This window comes from Pinus tabuliformis, chromosome 7 (assembly GCF_031772625.1).
Source record: "Pinus tabuliformis cultivar Carrire ecotype Pingquan chromosome 7, CPIR1, whole genome shotgun sequence".
NCBI classification, from domain to species: Eukaryota; Viridiplantae; Streptophyta; class Pinopsida; order Pinales; family Pinaceae; genus Pinus; species Pinus tabuliformis.
Genome location: NC_142293.1, coordinates 1,734,297,353 through 1,734,321,171, shown reverse-complemented (window position 1 = coordinate 1,734,321,171; position 23,819 = coordinate 1,734,297,353). Strand labels below are relative to the sequence as shown.

At 39.1% G+C, this 23,819-nt stretch overlaps 1 protein-coding gene across 5 annotated transcripts in view; it reads right to left on the bottom strand.

Moving 5' to 3' along the window:
• Positions 1–23,505, bottom strand: part of LOC149255275 (beta-amylase 2, chloroplastic-like) — a 322,686-nt gene extending 299,181 nt beyond the window's left edge. For 3 of the 5 annotated variants that reach the window (XR_016267215.1, XR_016267216.1, XM_089460446.1), the window contains exon 1: positions 23,003–23,504. Coding sequence is in view for 3 of the 5 variants with exons in the window: in XM_089460446.1 (XP_089316572.1) it covers positions 23,003–23,374 (372 nt within the window). In the remaining 2 variants the exon portion in view is untranslated. Of the gene's footprint in view, positions 1–22,421; positions 22,446–23,002 lie in introns of those variants that run through there. The other 2 variants (XM_089460447.1, XM_089460448.1) reach the window with 2 other exon arrangements.
• Positions 23,506–23,819: the final 314 nt, after the last annotated feature.

Below are 23,819 nucleotides of genomic sequence, written 5' to 3'. Positions count from 1 at the left end.
TTTATACCTAGAATTCTTTTCTCATAACAGTCTACCCAAGCTTGATGAGCTTCTAACCAATCCATACCTATGACAAGATCATAAGTTCCTAAGGCTGTGACATAAACTTTCAATTTAGTCGTACAGACCCCTAGGTCAATTTTGAATTGATCCACACTTAAGTCTACAGATTGGAGTTCTCATGAGGCCATTTCTACCTGTTTGAAATCATTTTGTCTGCGAGCTGCCAACCCACATTTGTTTAATGCATATGACGAAATGAAACTATCTATGGCACTAATATCAAATAGGATTTTGAGTTTTATACCCTTAATACTACCTGAAGATTCCACTACAGTGGATTGATGTGCTACTTGGTCGTTGTTGACTACTGCATGAATTCTATGATTACCCTGATTATTTGATATTGGTTCTTTTCCAGTCCTATGCAATATACTTGATGAAGCTTCTAGACAATCACATTGAAAATGCGATCCTCCACATCCCCAACAATTAACCTGTGTTGGTCCTCTTGAATTAGGACGTGAATTTCTAGATAAAGAGCTTCGTCCTCTTATGTTGCTTCCTCTCGAATTTTTTCCTCTATTAGCAGTTCCACGAGATGTCCATGGACTGGTGTTTGATGATTCAGCGGCTATAGTATTAACTGCCATGGGAGCTCTTGTTCCTACATTTCTTGGGATAAATCTATTACCATAAAGTGGTCTTGAGCTACCTCCACTAAAGAAATTTCGGGAGTCTTTCCTGGAAATCCTGATTGTAAAGGTTCTGCTGGCCCTACATCCTTTTTGATTCCTAAATGTTCTTCTGCATAACGGCCACATTCTACAGCCTCAGCTACTGAGGATGGTTTCCACATGCTCACCAAGGCCCTAATGCGAGGATTTAACCCAAATATGAAGCGTTCAGAATCTAAGTAGTGAATGTATTTTACAAGCTCCATAAACCTTATCTCATAATCTTCCACTGTTTTATTATCTTGAACCCATGTATGAAAGGCTCTGGCTTGTTGTTGTTGAAAATATGGAGGTAAATACTTTGTGCGGAATCTTTCCTCAAACAATTCCCAAGGGACATTATCCATTGTGAGGTGTAGTTGTTTTTCAAGATTTCCCCACCAAATCAAGGCACTTTCCTTTAATTGAAATACAACAATTTTTGTTTTTGCAGAAGAAGAATATTCCTTCTAACCATGCTTCAGCACGTTCTCCTGCTCAACCTCCTGAAAATTTTGGGAGTTTAATTTCCTGAAGCTCCCTAGAAATATCTTCTTTTGATATTTTATGCTCAAAATTCTTTGGTTCCGCTGAATTGGTTGCTAAGGGTTGAAGTTCTTCTTTGGTCTTAGCCATAGTTGACCCTTTTAATGTTTCCAATAAGGCTTCCAATAAGTTCATTATCACGATCAACTCCGGTGCTGGAGCGATTGGTGTTGATGATGGTCTCAGTGGAGACGATGATGATGGTGGTGGCGATGGGGATGATGATGACGACGGTGGTGGCATTAATGATGGTGATGCTGCCCGATCACGTCGTCGTCGCTCATATGTCCTTACCATTGTAATGTTTCCTGTGTACATAATAAAATTTTGTAAAAAAATGAGGTATACATTCGGATTTAACATATAGTTTTTTTTTTGCAATTTCACATTCATAAACGGGTATAGCTTTTTTTTGCTATTTTTATCTGCTAGGCAAATCTTAGTGGTCTCGAGGTCAAAGAGGATGGTCTTGCGACCTCCTTGTCCTAATGCAAGATATTCTATCCTAATATGTAATAATGATTTTTTTATTTTTTTTTATATATAACAGTTTGTTTTTATTTATGAAAACATATCTCATAACATCAAGGTTATATTTCGAAAGAAGCGTATGGTTATTAATTCCCAAGGTAGAACATCAAAATTATTTACTAAATAACATTCACATAATTAAAATATTAAATGCCTCGTTACAATGAACATCATCAACATACCCATCACAACTCAAACTAACCCTTACCTTTAAAGAAGAACACACATAGTTATAATGTTGGATATGTTACTTAGATGTATACTATCGGGATATCAATTAGAACATATTCATTGCAATTTCATAAAAGAAATTCAAAATGTTTACCTAAAAATTATGGTAGGCACTGGAGAAGTGTTAAATTGTCTTCGCCTATTTTAATAGGTCTCGGGCAGGTTCTAAGATCGAACCTCCCGAGCTCAATATAAGAGAAAATTTCTTAAATTAATTTAATTAAACACCATTATGTAACAAACTAGTAAGTATTCTTCTAAGTATATAAACAAACTATATATATATATATATATATATATATATATATACGTTTTACATTGCATGTTGAATTTTCCAAGGGTTCAGTCGCGCTAGTTCAAATCTTAAATGAGGCAATTGCAAGGTTACGAGTGCGCTCTTAATTTCTTTTTCTTTTTTTTGTTTAATTACTTCACATTATAATGCCATTGCAAGTTGAACTATCAACGTAAACTGATGTGATCGAAGGATTACAATTGTACATTCTATTGCCTTCACATTGTTATCAGATAATTAATAAATTTTATATTAACATCTTGGCACCATCCCATCTATTAATGGAATATCGGGCTTATAATCCAAAGTTTTTGGCACATTGTTTATTGACATTGTTTTTTTTTTTTTAATTTTAATGTTTAGATTAATACCCTACCTATGGTGCGTTAAATTAATATACGGTATCTGTTTATTAGTTCGACACTAACTAAACATCGTTAAATATATATATATATATATATATATATATATATATATATATACAATCTAGGCATTTTTAGAGCCCCGCCTTCAACGGTCTCGACCAGCGATGACTTGCTCTCTGGTGCCACCCGACGTATGGACCCGTGGCACTATGCCTCAACACGTCAACAATTTAAACCTATTCTGTGCCACCTCCGCACCAAAAACTAAATTAAAATATATAAATTTTAATTAATATTTATATAAACATTTAAGTTATACGATATAGTTTGGAAAGACTGTCAAATGGCAATTAAATGGTGAACGGAAGGTTGAACAGTGAACAGAGACGGTCGAACGCGCATATATTGTGGAACGCGTATATATGATGATGGGGAGGTCAGCAAGTCGAAACCCCCGCCCAACATCTCGGTCGTAATTACCATATATTTCATATGATATTACACTGCGGCATATGCTAATGTTTGCTAGGTATAATATATGGTTTGATCGCATATATATTGTAACTATAGGATATCCTCCAAGCTCAAACAAAGACTGGCACATCATTATTTTAGTTTCTCACAAACTTGTCATCAGATTTTCCAAGTATGATTTCTAGCAGCAATACGTTTCCTTCTTACATTAGGGTTTGATTTTGTGGAATGAATCGAATGAAGTTTAAAACATAATTATTATATTTCATCTCTTCACCCAGATAATTTTTACCGACTTCGTTATCTATCTCTGTAACTGAATAAATATTGAGATTTACAGATCTAGGGTGTTGGTTATCATCCCCAATTATGTTTTGACTCTATTCAGATGCCATCGATAACTTTAATTTGGGGAAGGATAGACCCAAATCGAAGCATAGATTTTCGGTGATGAATATGGTACAAGAAGGGTTTCTAGTTCCCTCTTTTAAAGCAGTTCGATGCTAACACTGAAATAAACATTTGCATCCATAGCTACAGTTCGTACTTTTATTTAGAAAATGAAGACAAGGGCAAACTATTTCTACAATTGTGAAACTATGCCAACAAAATTCCGGTCTGCCTGAAAATCTAAAAAGACAAATCTAAGAGGGTAGAAAACGCAGGTGGGTGTAAGGTCTGTAAGGTCAAAGGGTTTTAACCGGCCTCTGATACCAAAATGTAAGGTCTGTAAATCCATTCTAAATACAGTAAAGGGTTTTTCATCATGAGCCTGTGATTAATTTCCTGAAATTTTACAAGTTAACTAACAGAATTGATGAGTGCACCTACGGTTGATGATGCCTCAAGCTACTCTGCTTCGGTTACCAAAAGACCGAAACCACCCAGCCTAACTAAGCAGAACCTCGCTACTCAGTCCAGTAAGCTTCTTAGTTGAAGCAAACTGTTCCTCTGTGCCCAGAAACCTCAGAAAAATCCGCGCTCCTTCTATTGGTAACTCCAGTTTATGGATATCCTCCCTTCTTCAGTATCCCCTTCCTTCGTTCTTTTTATTCCTCCCAGCGCCCTTCCAAAATTCTTCTCTGTGGTTTATATCTTGTTTCTTGGCGGTGGCCGCCCTCCCACCAGCAGCCCACTGCTTTGCCTCCTCGTGACACCCTTCCATGTCACGTAATTAATATATTTCTTTTATGATTTAATAAAATACTTCTTTTAATATAAAGATCCTAAGGTTATACTAAGTACCCTTTCTTTAATTAATTTATTATTTATAATTTTTAATCATTTTATTAATTTATTAATATAATTTTATTAATAATCTAAAATATATAATTATATAGCCATCTTTTAGGATTTAGCTTAATTTTTAACATTTATCTTTTATAGTTATGTTTACGTTATACATTTTAAATTTAGTATTTACCCATTAATCATGATACATTAAACAATATGGGTGTTGATGGGTGAGTAGAACTTCTATTCAAAGAAGTGTCATGATATTTGATACTTATAGTTAATTTAGTATATAAATACTAGTGCGGTGTATGTGACACATGCATATGTAGCTATCATATGCATGCATCGTATGCCTGCTATTATTCTTGTGTTCTCTATATTTATAGATAGATTGTTCATCTGCACTGCATTCCCTCTCATCATGCTGCATCGTGCTGCCTATAGCACTGCCACTACTAATTGCTGCACTGCAACTCAGTTACTGAGAAGTAACTGATCCACCCAACTCTAACATCCCTGTCAAGCTAGAGACACTCCCGATGCTGAAGCTCCCTCTGCCGCTAACAAGTGCTCCCTCTACTGACCTCTGTGTTGCTGCAACATCTCCCTACTTCTCGCACTGTTGCACACCTTTCAGTGCCATCCTGCACTGGTGCAACACTCCCATGCCTCTCGCACTGTTGCAACCTGCTAGCCTCACGCTGTCCCGGGACTCCTGCACTATAGCATTCTCTGCTGCTCCATCTGCATCCGTCTCTACCGACATCCATCAATCCTGCTACTCCTCTTTGGGGCTCCCGTAGCAAGGTATAATCCAAGAGGTTGGCTACCTCAAGGATCCTGCCCCTCATCGCTTGTAGTCTGCCTGACTACAGCTCGATGTCTCCCCACTTCTTCTCGAGTGGCACATGAGCACTCATGGAACAATCGTCATCCTCCTCGACTTCTTTCTCTGCCTTTGCAGGCGCTGCCTTTGAGTCTGAAGCCTCTCCCTTGCTCTTCTTCTTAGGACAATAGTTCGCAAAATGACTCAGTTCCCCACAATGTAAGCACTTGACCTTGGAGAGGTCCTTCTTCTTCCTCTTCTCCTGCTGTCCCACAGATGCTAGAGTCGCATCCACTTCTTCCTCCTTCTTGATTCTGACCCCTTTGCCACTACTCCCCGCCTTGGTCAGTCGTCTGATCTCTTATTGACGAAGAGCCGCCCACAATTCTTCCCAATTTGGAAGACTCGTCCTGCCCAGTATGCTTTGGACAAATACCTCCCAATCCGCGGAAACTTCATTTAGTGCGGTCCTCACCATCAATTCCTCATCCGGCGTGGCCCCTATGGAAGTTAGCTGGTCACGGATCTCCTTCAAGCGACTGAGGAAGACATCTATCTGCTCTTCCTTCTGCATATATGACCTTAGATGATTCTCCAAGAGCATATTCCTCTGCATGGAAGTATGTTGGTACAATGTCTTCAAGGCATCCCACATCTCCTTTGTCGTTTCCTTCTCGGCAATATGTGGTACCACATGATCCTTAACCCCATCAAGGATGATGCACTTAACCTTCGCTATTGCCTCCTCGTACCTTTCATTAGCTACCAGGTCAACTAGGACAGCTATCACTCTCGTGACAAAGCCCTTGAGGCAATGTCTGTCTAGAACGGACAAGATCCTAGCCTTCCAGACCACAAAGTTGGACGCTCCGTCCAGCCTATCCTGATCTCTCAGCCCATTCACGGCCATCTCGCTGTTCTTCTTTCGACTCCTCCGATTCTCTCTACTTCCCTCCTGGAAGTCCTCTGTTCGACTCCTGCTAAGTCTCTCAACTTCCCATTTGGAAGTTCTCAGTTCGACTCTCTCTGAGTCTCGATTTCCCTTCTGGAAATCCCTCTGTCAACATCAAGTTGCCCCACTCTGATCATCTACTAATCTGGATTCCTTGGCTAGAAATCCGCGTCAGCAGTAACTCCCTCCACCTTGGTCTTGCCCTGTTAGGTGTTGTTCTGACCACAGTGCCCCACCAGCTTCGCTCCGCAAATTACCCACAGCCTCCTATACCCCAGCAACTGAAGGATTGAGCCACTTGGCTCCGCGCAATCCCAGCACCGGCAAATCAGCTCCCCCAGCCAACTGGGTCAACGCTCCTAGCCTTTGTGTGGCTTTGCGTGAGCCTGATACTGCCTCCCTTAGCTTCCGCGCTGCCTTTCTCTGGCCCAAAATGATGACGCAGTCCCTCTGCGTCACTCCTTCCTCTGTCGCCTTCTGCAAGGATCAACATTGTCACTCAGGACAGCTGAATCTGTTGCAAATGCTCTACTCGACTGATGCCTTCAGTTTTCCTGTGATCTGCAACCACCCTCTGATACCATGTTGGAATTTCTAATTCTAACCCATTAGAAATTCTTCTTGTACTATCTGGTTTATTTCTTCCTACTTGTTTAATTACTTAACAAGTTTTTTACCGTGTAAATACTGAAAATAAACACAAGTACAATATCAACATCTATAGATCATCAACTGAAAGAAAACAAGCACGCAGTGACACCGTTATTTTTGGACCAATGTCCCCAGAAAAACACAATGCGGGAAAACCAGTGCAGCTATTCAGAGGGTTTTATTATTATGCAGTTTTCAGAATACAACTAGGGTGCCAAAAATGGCTCACCCAACAGAGAATTCCCTCGACAGTACTACCTCTCCTCGAAAACAGATATTCCATTTGATTAATCACCGCATGAACAATCCCACAGAAACAATTGCAGCTCCCACTGCTCTGCGTCACTCTGATAGGGACTGCATCACCCTACCCGTCTCACCAGCACCTAGTCTGTCCCACGAAATCTTTCTAGCGCTGCCTCTTGGCCGTGCATCAGCTCTGCTAGCCTCTACGTCAGCTTCTAGAGCTTTTGCGTCAGCCCCTAGACCCTCTGTGTCTCACACGCTAGCCTCTCCTAGCTCTATGCAACTCCTTGTTGCCTCTGCATAGCACCCAGCTGCCTCTGTGTCAACCTCTTCGGGCTCTGCGCTGTCTCTCTAGTACCAACTCTACCTCTCTACTATGTATTCACTGCCCCTCGCTGTTGATCACTGATTCTATCTCTCTTAGCAAACCCCGCTCTAGAGAATAGAATAACTAATCACTCTAGTGTGTTCTCCAACTGACCCTCAAGCCTCCTCTTATACTTTTCTCGTTGGTCCATCAACAGCCGAGATTAAATATCTAATCAACGGCTAAGATTAGATTTGGTTTTATCCATGACTTTTGGAACCTTCTAACCCAGTTTTATATTAATACCCATTAATATTTTATTTTTCCTATGTTTAGACTTAGGAACTCCATTAAAAATATTAATTATTTTAATATCTCCCAAACCGGTTAGAATCTGCCCAAACCATTTCTGGGTCTTGGAGATCTCATGTGCTTTAGCCTCTCCACCAATTTTCATGGCTAGAGCACATTCGATGCTACCCCAAATCAACATTTAGGAGGTCACATCGAACAAATCTAGCCAATGGCAGAGGATCCGGAGCAAGAGGCTCTGAAGGTTGAGCAAGGCCCAGCAGCAGGGACAACCTTCAAATCAAGAGGAAGAGCGAGATGTTCCTTCGATCTATGTCAAGATGCGGTTGAGATGGATCGAGCAAACCTTGAGAGATGTTGAGGAGCATGTGGAGGCTCCTAGCAGTACTTTCATGGAGAGTAGACCACCAGCTAGACTTTCCAGTTATTTGCCCTTGACGAGCAGCATCAGTGAGTTCGAGCCTTCTACCTTTGAGGAGGCAGCGAACCAGCAGGTTTGGAGGGATGACATGGTGGAAGAGTATAATTCCATCATGAGGAACAATGTTTGAGTGATAGTACCAAGGCCCGAAGGGAAGTTTGTGGTCACTTCTCGATAGATCTTCAATATCAAGCATGCAACAAATGGCCATGTCAAGAAGTACAAAGCAATGTTCGTGGCAACAAGGTTCTCCCAAAAGGAGGGAGTAGACAACGAGGAGACATTTTCTCTTGTCGCCAAATATGCATCTATCAGGGCGGTCATATCTATTGCTTCAAAGATGGAGTGAAGGATTCATTAGATGAATGTGAACACTGCCTTCCTCAATGGGGTGATTGTAGAAGAGGTGCATATTGAGCAGCCTTAGGGCTTTGAGATGCATGGGAGGGAGTCCCATGTATGCATATTGAAGAAGGCCTTTTATGGACTTAAGCAGACACCTTGCACATGGTACTCCAGGATTGATGGGTACCTACTTTGATTGAGCTTCACCAAGAGTGAGCCGGACTTGTACTGTGTACTTGTTGAGGGTGAGCCACTCATCTTGGTCCTTTGTGTTAACAATCTCTTCTTGATGGGATCGAAGAGGCTCATTGGGATGTGCAAGAAGGACCTTTCTTCGAAGTTCGAGGTGAAGGACATTGATTTGATGCATTACTTCTTGGGATTGGAGGTGTGGCAGCCAAGAGAGATTTTCCTTAGGCAAGGAAAGAATGCAATTGATATTCTGAGGAGATTTCGGATGGTGGATTGCAGGCTGATTTCTACACCTATGATCACCAACTTAAGGAAGCTAAGCACTTCTGAGGGTGAGTTGGTGGATCCCACTTTGTACAAACAGTTGATCAAATCCTTGATGTAATCTAGTCAACACTAGGTTGGATATTTGTTTTGTTATGAATACACTCAACTAGCTCATGGTGGAGTCGAGGAGGGTTCATTGGCTGGAAACAGAGCATGTGCTCAGATTTCTTTGTGGTACAGTGGAGTATGGACTGAGGTATGTCAAAGTTAGTAGAGTGGAGTTGCAACACTACACAAATTCAGACTGGGCATGGAGTGCAGTGGACAGGAAGAGTATTTCAGGTTGTTGTTTCAGCTTGGGATCATCTATGATGTTGTGGTATAGCAAGAAGCAACATTAAGTGGCACTTAACTCAGCGGAGGCCGAGTACATGGTGATGAGACTTGCGAGTTGTGAGGCCATATGGCTTCGTAAGATGCTCACAAGATTATTTGTTCTTGAGATGGGGCCCATTGTGATTCACTATGACAACCAGAGTTGCATTAAGCTCTCTGAGAATCCAATGTTTCATGAAAGGTCCAAGCATATAGAGATTAGATACCACTTCATCAGAGACAAGGTCCAGAGAGGTGTTGTGAGATTTATATACATCTCCACAAAGGAGCAGATAGCATATATTCTCACCAAGCCTCTAGTGAAAGGGATGTTCTTGTTTTATAGGGACAAGTTGGGGGTGGTGGAGAATCCCTTCCTTGTCAGGAGGGATTGTTGATTTTGTAGCCTTGGAAGGTCTTTTACATTGGCTTGGTGTCTTAGCATATAGAAGATATTTCATTGCCTATTTAGGTGCTTGCTTGGTTGAGTAAGTGGTTTTATAATTTCTTTCTTAAGGTTAACTTAGAAAAAGTACATTAATTAATCTAGTTAATTATTATGAACTAGTAGGCCAAAGTTCTAAGGATAAATAATAAAATTATTTAAGTGACTTATATATAATATCAACCATTGACCTCAAGTGAGGCTTAGGATATTATCCTATCCATTGATCACTTAGGAGATTAGGGTAAGAGGTTTTGGCCTAATGAAATTATTAGATAAGCCTAAGGGAGAGGTGGAGACATAGTTGTGGAGAAAGTGATTTTCTTTAGAACGAGGGGCTTGACTAGACTGAAGAGAAGTGAGGAGAAGTTAATTTCACAGTAATTGACAAATTCAAACCATGGGACAAGATTCCTCTTTTTGAAAAAACCAATTTTGATTATTGAAGTGCTCAAGTTGGACAAATTAAAGTGTATTTTTTAATTAAAGCCCACATGTGCATATTTTATCAAGTTGGCCCTAAAGTAAATTGGACACCCTTAGAAGGCTATACATACAAGTGACCTCAACCTCATTTGGACATCATCTTGGATCATTCTTCTATTCTCTTTCTTGGTTTTGGCTCGCACAGGTCTGAGGTAGGTTTGCAGAGATTGACTCGCACATATCCGAAATTGCAGGGTTCGAAGTTCACACGTGTGTTCTAGGGTTTTGGTTCTCCGCCACAAGCATGCAATAGGGAAATCTCGGCTGCAACTGCTCGCAGGCCAGCTCATCCATGTGGTTGAAGCCTCTTAGGCGCTCGCACAACTCGCCTTGCCTGCGATTGGGACCTAGGGTTCAGTTTTTCAGTTGACCGAAGTTTTCGTTTGTTGACCGCAGGGTTCGGCAGTTGACCGCAAATAGTGACAGTCGATTGCATGCTTCTGAAGTAGGGTTTTGGTTATTAGCTTAATCGGGTTCATCTTATGGATATTGTTTGGTTGAAGTTGTTGGATAGTTGTTTGGATGAAGATATGGATCATTGTACTCTCTTTTGCTGAATCATTTGATGACAATCTAATATTAAGTATGGGGGTTTACGCAGTGCATTATATTAGATATCATTTTGGGATTCAACTGTGTTAAGTAAGTCATTCACGTATGACCATTTCCATGAGAGGTAGTCGTAACTGACTAATTTCTCATGATTTTTGAATAGTTCACTTAGCACTCATTGCATCGGGTGATGCTCACAGGGGTGAAGAAGTGGGATTGAAACTAGTGAAATGTGGAGAACGAATCACATAGCATCAATCATCACTTCCGGGGCTTGCACCCGGTAACCAGGACTTCCCAGGAGGTCACCCATCCCAGAAATCCTCTGGCTCAAGCGCACTACCTCTCATGGAAATGGTCATACGTGAATGACTTACTTAACGCAGTTGAATCCCAAAATGATATCTAATATAATGCACTGCGTAAACCCCCATACTTAAATTCAAAAAGAGTCAAGGGATCTCTACTTGAATGGTTCATGAGGCACAATACTTGCTAAGGTTTTGCAAATGGGGTAGCAAGCTAAGTGGGCTTGATTGTGGGGAAAAACTCCACAGTTAAGCGCGCTTGAGCCAGAGGAGTTTTGGGATGGGTGACCTCCTGGGAAGTCCTGGTTACCGGGTGCAAGCCCCGGAAGTGATGATTGATGCTATGTGATTCGTTCTCCACATTTCACTAGTTTCAATCCCACTTCTTCACCCCTGTGAGCATCACCCGCTGCAATGAGTGCTAAGTGAACTATTCAAAAATCATGAGAAATTAGTCAGTTACGACTACCTCTCATGGAAATGGTCATACGTGAATGACTTACTTAACGCAGTTGAATCCCAAAATGATATCTAATATAATGCACTGCGTAAACCCCCATACTTAAATTCAAAAAGAGTCAAGGGATCTCTACTTGAATGGTTCATGAGGCACAATACTTGTTAAGGTTTTGCAAATGGGGTAGCAAGCTAAGTGGGCTTGATTGTGGGGAAAAACTCCACAGTTAAGCGCGCTTGAGCCAGAGGAGTTCTGGGATGGGTGACCTCCTGGGAAGTCCTGGTTACCGGGTGCAAGCCCCGGAAGTGATGATTGATGCTATGTGATTCGTTCTCCACATTTCACTAGTTTCAATCCCACTTCTTCACCCCTGTGAGCATCACCCGATGCAATGAGTGCTAAGTGAACTATTCAAAAATCATGAGAAATTAGTCAGTTACGACTACCTCTCATGGAAATGGTCATACGTGAATGACTTACTTAACGCAGTTGAATCCCAAAATGATATCTAAGACAATCTAATAAGAAGAAGAATTTGAAAGGGTTTTCCCCATAGTGGCTTTTGCCCTAGTTTCCGACCAATCCTGGTGCCTTTATGTGTGAATGTTTTTCTTCTATTGTTCCTTTATGTTCCGCTGCATTGATGATGATGTTCTTTCTATATAATTGCATAAGTTGTTGAATAACGTTGTAAATCTGAATAATGTTAAGTTGATATTGGGTGAATTTAATATGCAAATGTTGAAATGCAATTATCAAAGCAAAGAACAATATAGCCTATGAAAAATTAATAGAAGTGTAGCAAGGAATTTCAGGAGAAATTCAAGGGGGTCGAATTCAAGAAACAGGGAAGCCGAGTTGCTAAAGAGGAGGGTCGAATTGTGGAGGCTGAAATATCTAAAGAGGTTGATTTTCTCAAGTTCACAGGGGCCATATGAGGTGAGAAGAAAGGAGGCCAATTTGATAGCGAGGCTAGTCTAATTCTCCAGGGTCAAGTTTCTTTAGGAGAGTCGATTTCTAGAGACCGAATTTCCCAATGGCGGTGAGTTTCAAGTTCCCAGCAATTGTATTTTTCTATGCATTTTTGTGGGTCTAGACCCAAATTTTCTTGAGAAATTTAATATGAAGGAAGATTGCGTTGGGTATAAATTTTTTGTTGTGGTGTGATTGGTCTCTTCATTTTATTTCCACTACATTTTATTTTCTAAGTTAATATACCAATGTATTTATTTTATCAACAATTTTAGAAATATTTGAGATAAATGTTTTTTGGGTTTTAATAAATTCTTGAAGTAAAGTAAATCAAATATGTTATGAATAATTTACCAATAAACCGTTACTCGTTTAAATTTATAAATATAAAAACATCAAATTTGTTAAACACACACATGGCAGCAACAGAATATGAATGATAAACAGGAGAGTACATTTATTATTAACAAATGATATACATTTATAGTACATGGTGTGACCCTTGGATTCATATTCCAAGTGGTCTCTTGGACTCCTTTTGGCTGTTCAGCTTCCACACCAACCCTTAGAGGATTAGGTGTCCAACATTCCCCCCCTTAATCCGAAGCGTTATGTATGAGTCCAAGAAGAGAGCTGTAATACAAAATGTGCAAAAATGCATAGCAACACTAGGCTGAATGTGCTCTCTGAAATGTTGGTATAAAGGGTGGTGGTTTAAGGATGACCACCAACACTGGAACGTTTAGTGCAGTTCCCGGAACTCTTCCAAGTCTGACATGAAGCTCAGGTCTTCTGCTAGAGGAAGTGCTCCTAATGTTTTGAAGAGGGAAACCTTCAACCATGAAAGGGAGGTCTCACCCCGCATAAAAGGGAGAATCTCAAACTGAAAAGGGAGGTCTCAACCTGTGATGGTTTAAGGATTACCACCAACACTGGAATGCTTAATGCAATTCCTGGAACTCTTCCAAAACTGGCAAGACGCTGAAGTCTTCTGCTAGAGGAAGTGTCCCCAATTATTTGAAGAGGTATCACCGACTGAAGGCATGCTTAGGGGCATATTGGTCTCTAGCTACAGCTCTGAATCTGGTATGGCAGGTTGTGGCTCAGGCTCGCTTGATGTGGCTTTGAAGCTTGTAGATGATCATCATTTCTCCCCCTGTGAGATGCAAGGTGAGATGATGGAGAAAACTCAACTGCAAGACTGTTCAATACTCTAGAACAAGTTCTGACATATGACTGGAATATCTTCTTGGCTGTTGATGCCCATTGCCAAGAAGCGATCCATCCAAGATGAATCTTTGTTCTTGCAGGAGGTTTGTTTCTAAAGCATCTGTTTGAAGAATTACTGGTTTTATGACAGTGCTTACATGGATGAAGATCAAAACAATGATCTTTCAGATGGCCAACTTGGTCACAGTGTTGGCATTTCACAATCTGTTGCTGTGGAAGAGGAGCAAAATCTGGAACAGCTGAAGGTGAACTGTCATGAAGAATAGGTGAAGATGAATTGTCCTGAAGAAATCCAGCACTTTGAAATTGGATTGGTTTGGAGTAGTCTGGAATATGAAAGGACACGTCCTTGTCATATCCAAGACCAGTTCTGTGCTTGTTGTGGACAAGCTCTTCCCAAGGTCTAATGACCGACTTGGGAAGTCCAGACTGAATTTCTACATCTGCATGCAATTTTGCTACTTCATTGGGCAATAGATCTGAATCAACTTGCTACTTATGGGAGTTTGTTTCAATGTTCTGAACAAAAACAGGTTCAGAATGATGACTCCTCTATTTTAATTCTTCTTGCTAAAGCCGAGATTCAAGCTCCAAAAATTCTACCTTTTCTTGTGTATACTGCAGATAGGTTTTAATATCACAGAGAGTGTTCTTGCTGATTTTCGTTGTATCATGATCAGTAGATACTAGAATGTATCATAGTTTTTAAGAACTCTAATATTTCAGTAATTCGAGCCATATTCTTCATTGTCAAAATTACACTTTTTTTTTTAACTGATCACAACTTTGAACAAATGAAGAAGCAGCACCCACTCACAATACTATGTCAAAAATCTTTTCTTTATCGCTGGAAATTTGGAACCTTGAGCAAGTCAACATTACCATTGACCAAGAAAATTTCAGCTTTGGAAAGAGCGCAACTTACAGTTCAAGGTATATAATTCAAAGCAGAGAAAACATCAGCATATATATACCACACAACCTTAAAAAATAACTCAATGCGCATATAATTTGTCATTTGTCATACGAGTCAAGTTGTCAATGCAAAGAGAAGAGCCACCATACCACATACTACTTGCAAAGCATACCATGAATTACGCACTCATACCACGACCTTCAAAACATATGCTCCATTCACCAACGCATAAAAATAATGCAGCATATAAACCAACACCCATCACAACGCATATATATGGCTTCAACATATATAAAAGAAATGCAGCAAACAAAGTTTGGATGACACTAGTGCTCACAGAATTGTAAACACACCAACACACCTCTTTCCCTTCCAACCATATATCCCATAAACGTTGTCCATGGTTTTTCATCCAGGCTACGCAGTTGCTCTGTAAGCTTGAATTATAGCTTCTAGACAACAGTTTTTGGAGGGATTTATCCCCACGTCCCTATCTGCAAAATCAGAGGATTTGGGCACCATACTCAGAAGGATTCGACATACCCATATGCGCATCTGCTGCGAAATCTAGAGGAGTCTAGACCCAACAATGCAGGGCCCAATGAGGAGCATCCAGAGCTCAAGCAAAAGGGAGCAGAGGCTAAAAAAGTACTTGAAACCTGGTGCATTGGCCCAGCTTAGGGATGTAAGGATCCATGCCAGATCTCAGACTTCAAAAATCGTATTCCATTAATGTAATTAGCACAACTCATTCTACTATTCATCAAAATGAAAGAAGCAATAGCATGTAATGCAAAACCAACCACTATTATTCTCACTAAACAATCTCTATTAATTCCGACCGAAAGGAGGCATAGTCGCCCAACAATTGCACATCTTCTGGGTATGAGGGGAATATGCCCATTTTTCTATATCGCAGAGTTTCACGTCAGGTTTACCAAAGTCAGGCCTTCCAGTCCTTGAGCAATGAGGAAATGAGGCGCAAATATGACTTTACAGGTCTCGATGAGGATTTCGAGTTAGCCCAACAACAACATGTGAGGAAACGCCCTCCGGATGCAGATCGGATCGAAGGCCAACCAAAATTGAACGCCCGACCTCTAGATCGTCTCAGCACATCCATGGAAATTGGCTTCTAGGCATCTGGCCTTCTGAGTATCCATGGATAGCAACAAACCATTCTTGATCTCAGAAAAACGCAGAATAAATTTCAAGTGTCAGTTGGTAAGGCATTGTCATTCATGTTGTAGTCGGCATTCCTTTTCTAGATGGCTATGGAGTTTCTCGCTGAATAAACACATAGTCAAAAAACGCCTTCAAGAATCCACCAATGCTGAGCATATTCCATAAGCTCTTGAGAATCCAAGTGTATTTTTCGGAAGCTTGGAAATTGTCGTAGCGACACTATATTCAGTCTGGTCTCACTAGGGTGTATCATTTCATATTGAAAAACAATATATCCAACTCCCACATGGGCTCCAGTTCACCACTATCCACTGCACGGCTCCGATATGGATCGAATATGCCACTTCTCCCATCTACTATGCAGAAGCCTGGAATAATTTGATTGCGATTCGCAGAAGAAGAGGGATGATAAAGAAAGTGCAATTCATTAGCTATTTCTTCGCCATAGACACATATCTGCCCGGGTCGAGTGCTAAGTTGATGCTGCTCCTCAAAATCGCTATCAATGTAACGTTCATGTTGTGTCAGCGCTGAAAATCTGAACAGAATGGCGTTATTTTTTTTTAGCAGATTACTACAGAGAAATGGCTGAGCAGATTCAAAATGGCAGGACAAAAATGGCAGAGAGTGATTTTGAATTGGTTTTCAAAACTGTATGCAGCACAGGCCAACACTATTCAAGGGAATATGAATCGACTCTTCAAATCCTTGGCGAGCAGCAATGATATTTTATGTCAGCGTTAGAGAATATTAATGGTTAGATGTAGTGTGGCAGAGTAATGCCTGGGCATAAATATGATAGGTATAGTTCTAAAATGCGTAGAGAGACAGACTTGATTTGCTCAGAAAAATTAAGAGAAACATGTCCAACGATTTGTGGGCAAAGATTGCAGCTAGAATTTAGCTGAGAAAACATTCATGAAATGCAGAACTGACCTGCACAGAAAGGCCATAAAACAAGTGGCTCAAATATGAGTAGGGCAGGATATCGCCCGCTCTGATACCATGTTAAACACACACATGGCAGCAACAGAATATGAATGATAAACATGAGAGTACATTTATTATTAACAAATGATATACATTTATAGTATATGGTGTGACCCTTGGATTCATATTCCAAGTGGTCTCTTGGACTCCTTTTCGTTGTTCAGCTTCCACACCAACCCTTAGAGGATTAGGTGTCCAACAAAATTAAACATAAAATTTCATGGGATTAGTTCTTATATTTCCCTAATATATTAATATTACACCTATAAACTCAAATTTACATTCATTGAATTTCAACTATATGCTAAGTTGAATTAATTTCACATGACAATTTTATGCAATTATTACTTAAACATAGTTTCACAAAACAAATTGCAACGAACATAGTAAAATTTAAAAAGATCTAATTAAACACAAAAGTTATTTTGCAATTCGAACGAGATCCTCATTGATTCTGAATAAATTGAATTATAAAATTGGAATTCCTCTAACAATGAGGTTTGCATATCCGTTCCCTCAGTAAGTGATTCAAACATCATTGTGTGGTAACTGATTCAAACATCATCTAGTCGATGAACAAAAAAATCCCTTCCAACTCTATTGCAGGAAATGCTAGGGTAGAGCCCGTTTCTACCCAAAAATAGTACGGAAACGTAGAAATGCGTTTGGTACGGCTTGGAAACACATTTCAAGCCGTACTTGAAACGTGGCACAGTAATCACTGAAACACGTTTCAGGGTTGTACAACACATTTTAGCGTTTAAGTGGTTTTTTTTTCAGTTTTTTTTTTTGTTTTTTACCATAGTCTTAGATGGATGGACAAATACAAGGCGCATGCCATTGATAAATATCATTGCCACTTCACTAAAAGAAGCAATGTTTTCAAAGGTGGAAGACTGCTCAAGAGAGGTAAAAGATGCACAGTTCATTACTGATGTTATTATAAAATCTATTGAACAAATAGGACGTAACAAGGTGGTGCAAGTTATCACGGATAATGCACTAGTTTTCAAAGTTGCAGGTTTAATTATTGAGGGGAGGTATGACCACATCTTTTGGACACTCTGCATTGTCCATAATCTGAATATGATCTTAGAGGAGATCGACAATAAAGTTCCATGGATAAAGGAAATCACAGGGGAAGCAAGGGAGATTGTTAAATTCATCACCAACCGCCACCAATCTCAAGCAATATTTCGAGAGTACTCCAAAATGAAGTTGTTGAAAGTTGTTGAGACAAGATATGCCTCAAACTTCCTAATGGTGTGCCGCCTTATTGAGGTTAAGAAAACATTAGTTTATATGGTGGTGATTCAAATCTGGGTTGAGTGGAGACAGACTGATTCAAAGTGGGGATATATGGTGCATTGATTGTGCCTTGATGAGTAGTGGTGGAGCATGATAGATTTCTTGCTAAAGTTCACAACCCCTGCATTTGAGCTTCTTCAGAATGATGACACTGACCAACCTTTCTTAGGAGAGGTATATGATGGCATGGATACCATGGTTGAGAAAAATATGGAAATCATTTCACAAGAGTCTCCACAGCTTTTATTTGTTGATGATCATTTTGTTGATTTAGTCAAGAAAATCATTGTTGATAGGTGTAACAATTTCAACACTCCATTGCACACTTTAGCACATGCCTTGAACCCAAATTTTATGACGAGGAGATTATTCCTCAAAGCAATGGGAAGAAGAAGGCACCCCATAAGGATAGAGAGGTGGCTAATGGGGTGAAAAAAACCCTTATGAGAATGTTTCCAGCTCATCTACACAGGGAGGTGAAGGAAGAATTTGCTAGTTTTGTTGCAGGATTAGATGATTATTCAAATATATCAGCTTTGGAGGAGAGAAGCACCATGAATCCAGTTAGGTGGTGGATTTGTCATGGAGAAAACGGTGTACATTTGCAAAACCTTGACATTCGTGTTCTTTCACAAATGGCAAGCTTTTCATCAGCAAAAAGGAATTGGAGCACCTATAGTTTTATTCACTCTGTGAAGCGCAACAGGTTGGGTTCACAGAAGGCAGAGGATCTTGTTTATGTGCACTCTAACCTTCACCTTGCATCTTGTAGGGGTCCAAAATATAGCAGTTATCCTTCTAAAGAATGGGATGTGGATCCAGAAAGTACTGATTTGGAGCTCTCTCTTGTTGCCATGAATATTGAGGACCGGGAGCCTAGAAATGGAATTGGCCAATCATTTTCTTCAGCTCCACCATCCACTGTTGAGCATGCTTCCGCTTCTATTTTTTATGAGGATTATGATGATGAGGATTAGTCTTTAGTCTTTATAGTACTTGGAACCTCATAGTCTTTATTGTACTTGCAATGTCATATAAAATAAAGGCTGATTTTGGATATTCCGATATTGCTATTTTTATTATGTGATCATTCATGAGTAAATGTGATGTAAATTTAGAGACTTGTAGTTTATGCATTGACATTAGACAATTTAATCATAATATATCATGTATGCTTTATGATTGCACATAACATATATATATATATATATATACGCATTTACATTTCCAAAATTTGGGGGGTCACGTTTCGTACCCTTACCCGTTTCGGAAACTCGTACCCCTTTTCCCGTATGTTGCTAGTCTTCGAACTAATCATAAGCTTGCGTCAATTTTGACTGAGTTTCTCAATAGGTCTCTAGGTTTCAAAAAAAAATATCATTTTTCGAAGTCGTAAAGGAGAACAAGAGTGTTGCTGACTCTCTCTAGCTAATGAAGGTACGAGATTAAAAATAGGGGTTATAAGGGCTAACGGTTCAATACCCTTTCAAACTATACTCTAACTATTTCCATGCACTCAATGGCAAGTGCCTCCAACCTCCTACCAAAGCATTGCAATAAATCTGACAAGACCGAACTGCCTTCACACATGCTCAGTGTGGTGGAGAACTGTAATTTCGGATGTGTTGGTCTTATATGCCAGTCAAGGTGGGATTATGGCGACTTACTATCTGGAGAACAAGACGGCTCGCTAGACACCTCCCTTCTTCGTCAATCGTCACAAGGATTACGTAACAATGCTCTCCAGTTCAACCCTTTCTACCAAGTAGGTGAATTTGAAGTATGTCTACCTTTTTCTTTATCTATGTGTAGCCTTTGGTTTTGGGATTCTGCAGACACAACAAGCTTGGTGTTTTGATTTGTCTGATTTGGAGGCACTCTAGTTTTTAGCGTACTATCCCTTTTGGTATGATGTCAACCTGTATGAAAATCTCACGTCTAGTTATCAAAATTTAGAACAATGGGCTAGGTATTGTGGTCTTCGGACTAGCATTCTTGAGGTCTTTGCTAGTTCTATAAAGGATATATTGGGTTTGACGTTGCTTTTTTGTTTGCTTAGTTGGCTCCAATATTTGTTTTATAGAGGCTCCCTGTGGCTGCAATTGCACATATGGATTATTAGGACAGTTTTACGATCACCTGAGCAAATGATTCAAGGGAATAAAACTTCCATATTCATTGTTAGAGCCAAGTTGCAAGATAATGAATAACAAATAGTTTCCTAATTTATTTTTATTATTATATTATTAAATTTGGCAGAATTTTGGTGTTTGGAGTTGATTTGCAAAGAATCCCACCCATATTCTGGTTCAATTAGGTAGCTAATTTCTACCGGTTCAATTAGGTAGCTAATTTCTACCAAGCTGAATGTGGCATGTTAAGGAATCTGATAATCAACTTGAATTAAGATGCTTATTTTGGGGCATCCATTCAAAAAGATAAAAGTGCACCAGCTCTTCGAGAATATTGAGACAGGGAAATTTTATGCCAATAAATATGGGCCTATAAGAGGCCACAACTGCCATATTTTCTCATAAGATTATGGTTTTAAAAATATTTGCATATGAGGTATTTTTAATAAATTTTATAATAACAATAAATATTAGAAATTTTTGCCAGCAAACATAAATAAACATAAATAATATGAAAACAGACGAATAATACTCAGAAACCTTAATATAAAAACTTGAGAAAATTTCTACCTGAATGCTGAGCACGACCATGATGGTTTATGAAATCAAAAGCCTCTTCCAAGAGGGCGCCAGCCATTTTTAAAAAAAAATCAAACATCAAGGTTATAGTCATTACTGACATTAACTACTATTTAACAGTTTATTGTTTCAGCATAATATATTTATGGGGCATTAATGGATATTAATCTCAAAATAACAAATTTGGTCAAAAAGGCCAATGGTATTTGGTTGACGTTAATCTCAACGTAACAAATTTGGTCAAAAAGGCAAATGGTACTTGGTTAATTCTAATTAAATAAATTAGTTCAAGTTTAATGGTATCAGATTTAATTATGCATCTATATTGAAAAGAGGGTGTGAGATTTTTAAGGGGATAAATATATTTATATTGGAAAGAGGTGTCAGATTTTAGATTTTTTTATTATATATATGTTAATATTTTTTATCGTCATTGTTTAATAAAAAATTATGATTAAATTTATCAAATTGTGATTAAATTTATTAATTAGTGTTATATAAATGCAGAGTTGTAAATATTTGTGTTATTAAAAAGAATTTTTTTAACTATTTAGCTGACTTGCAACCCTAATTTGAATTCTTGCCATCCTTGGTCAATTGTTTTTCTGGTTTGATAAGGATCCTAGGCCCATAATCAATTGTTTTTCTGGTTTGATAAGGATCCTAGGCCCATAATCAATTGTTTTTCTGGTTTGATAAGGATCCTAGGCCCATAATTCATCAGCCATTAGTGTGAACATATTTAAGCTATTATTATTGAATTTGGGTTAAAACAGTGAATTTTGGTGAATCTTACTTAAATTTATATTGATATTAACTACCATTTCACGCGATTGTGAACGGAAGACATTTATGTGCGCATCAGTGAATCTAAATTTCAATTTTAAGATAACTATTTCGGTCAAATATTGCGGAACTTTGCGTTCGAGATACGAAATTGATGCAAATAGCATTAAGTTTATTTTGATAATGCAAATTCCGTAAAGTTTCAGTATAATTGAGTTTAAATTAATAATTTTTCTTGTGGATAATTCAAAATTATTCTCGGCGTTACACGTTTAAACGAAATATCATGGAAATTTATTCTCAATACAATAAATCCACCGGGCCACTACTTCTAAGTGCTTAACAAAAATGTTAAAAACTACGGAATATAATCATATTTCAGCTAATGGTATTGGATTTACTGGTAAAGACAACGAATTTTTGTGAATCTTACTTGAATCGACATTTATATTACAAATTCAAGCAATCAATTTTATAGTTTTGATTCAAAATCTTTTAAACAAAAGTAAAGAGTTATCATATTGTTGTGGTTAATGTTATTAGGAATTTAATTATTAATGTTATTAGGTATTTAGTTAGTTTAGTGCTAACGGATGTCTCATTCTAATTCTTTAGATTAAGCTTCAGTGAATTATTGCTCAAGTTATTAGCTTTACAATTTCAAACACATATTACAGAAATGAAAACTCAATAAACAAATGCAGGAAAGAATTAAGAAAAGGCAATGGAGTTTTACATAAATTTCACTTGAAAATAACAAATTCGGTAAAGTATTACCAAGCTTTACCTTCGACATGCGAAATTTAGGTGAAGAGCGTTAAGTTTATTTTGATCGAACAAGTTCAGGCAAGTTTTACTGCAAACGAGTTTAACTTAGTCATTTTTCTAGTTTATTCCTGAAAATTATTCTCAGCTTTACAAATTTAAAGAAATATTAAAGAAATGTAGCTTTAATACCAGAAATTCAAGAAAGCACTACTAATTGTATGACAAAATTTGACAAATTTAGTCTCAATACAAGAAATCCAAGTAAGTAGTACAAGTTGCTTGACAAAAAACTCAGAAATTTAGTCTAAATAGAAGTAACGCGACCAATCATTACAAATTGCCTAACAAAAACTAAGAAATTTAATCTAAATACAAGAAATCGAAGTAAACATTACTAAACAAAAACTGAGAAATTTAGTCTCAACACAAGAAAGCCAAGCAGATATTACTGATTGGCTAACAAAAACTGTGAAAGCGTTCGGAATTTTATATAAAATTTACTTTGTATAGCGAATAACAAGAAAGACGGCTGAAATTTAAATTAACTCTGCAAATTGAACGGAAACATTAAATCTTGAGCATAAAGTAGAGAAGAACTACTTGTGCCTGTGATCGATATGTAGTGCCGTCGGGATCGACCGTCCAGCCGGCCTCCCTCGCCAAGGCCGCAATGACGTCATTGATGTCTGCTCGGACGGGAAGTGTGTAGTTCCCGTATTGTCTTAAGCCCGAGAGTATGCGAGAGGTAATCGCCCGGCGCTGCCGTTCCCTCAGCTTTGTGCGCTCCTTTTCTTTTTCCCTTTCCCTTATTCGCCGCTTCACAGTCGGGTTCCCGGCAGAAAGAAGGACCTGCTGAGCATTTTCCTGCTCCTGTTCTTGCTCTTTCTGCTGGTTCTGGAACTCTTGATCGTCTTCGTCCCGCTTGATAGCACTCGTATTCATCACAGCATGAGCTTGATCCGCTATGTCCATGCTTGGCCCTCTGAATAACGAAATGCCATCACAGCCTCCTCGTCTCCGGGAGTATGTATCATGTATGAAATGATCATCGTCGTCCCTCGTCCCTGTCAAGGCCAAATGTACACCCAATGCAGTCTTCTAATTATTTTTTATTTTAGTGTCGGAGTATGGTGGGAGACAGTCGGGTTGGAGCTTCCTCGGACTCTGACAGCCTGGCAGCTTGTGACCGCCAGTGGCCGGTGGGTCTACCGGCTAACCTTGCGCTGATGTCATGATGGAGATGGTTGACCGGAGAAACTGCAGCGGCAGACTTTTTGATGCTTGTCTCGACACGTGTCAGTGAGTTAGAGCACGTGAGGAATCTTTACGGGTCGTTTTCAATTTACGGTGAAAGTGCGCTACTCAGTGTGATTATGGCACTTTATAGCACATTACGAAGTCCTAGTGAAGGACTTTA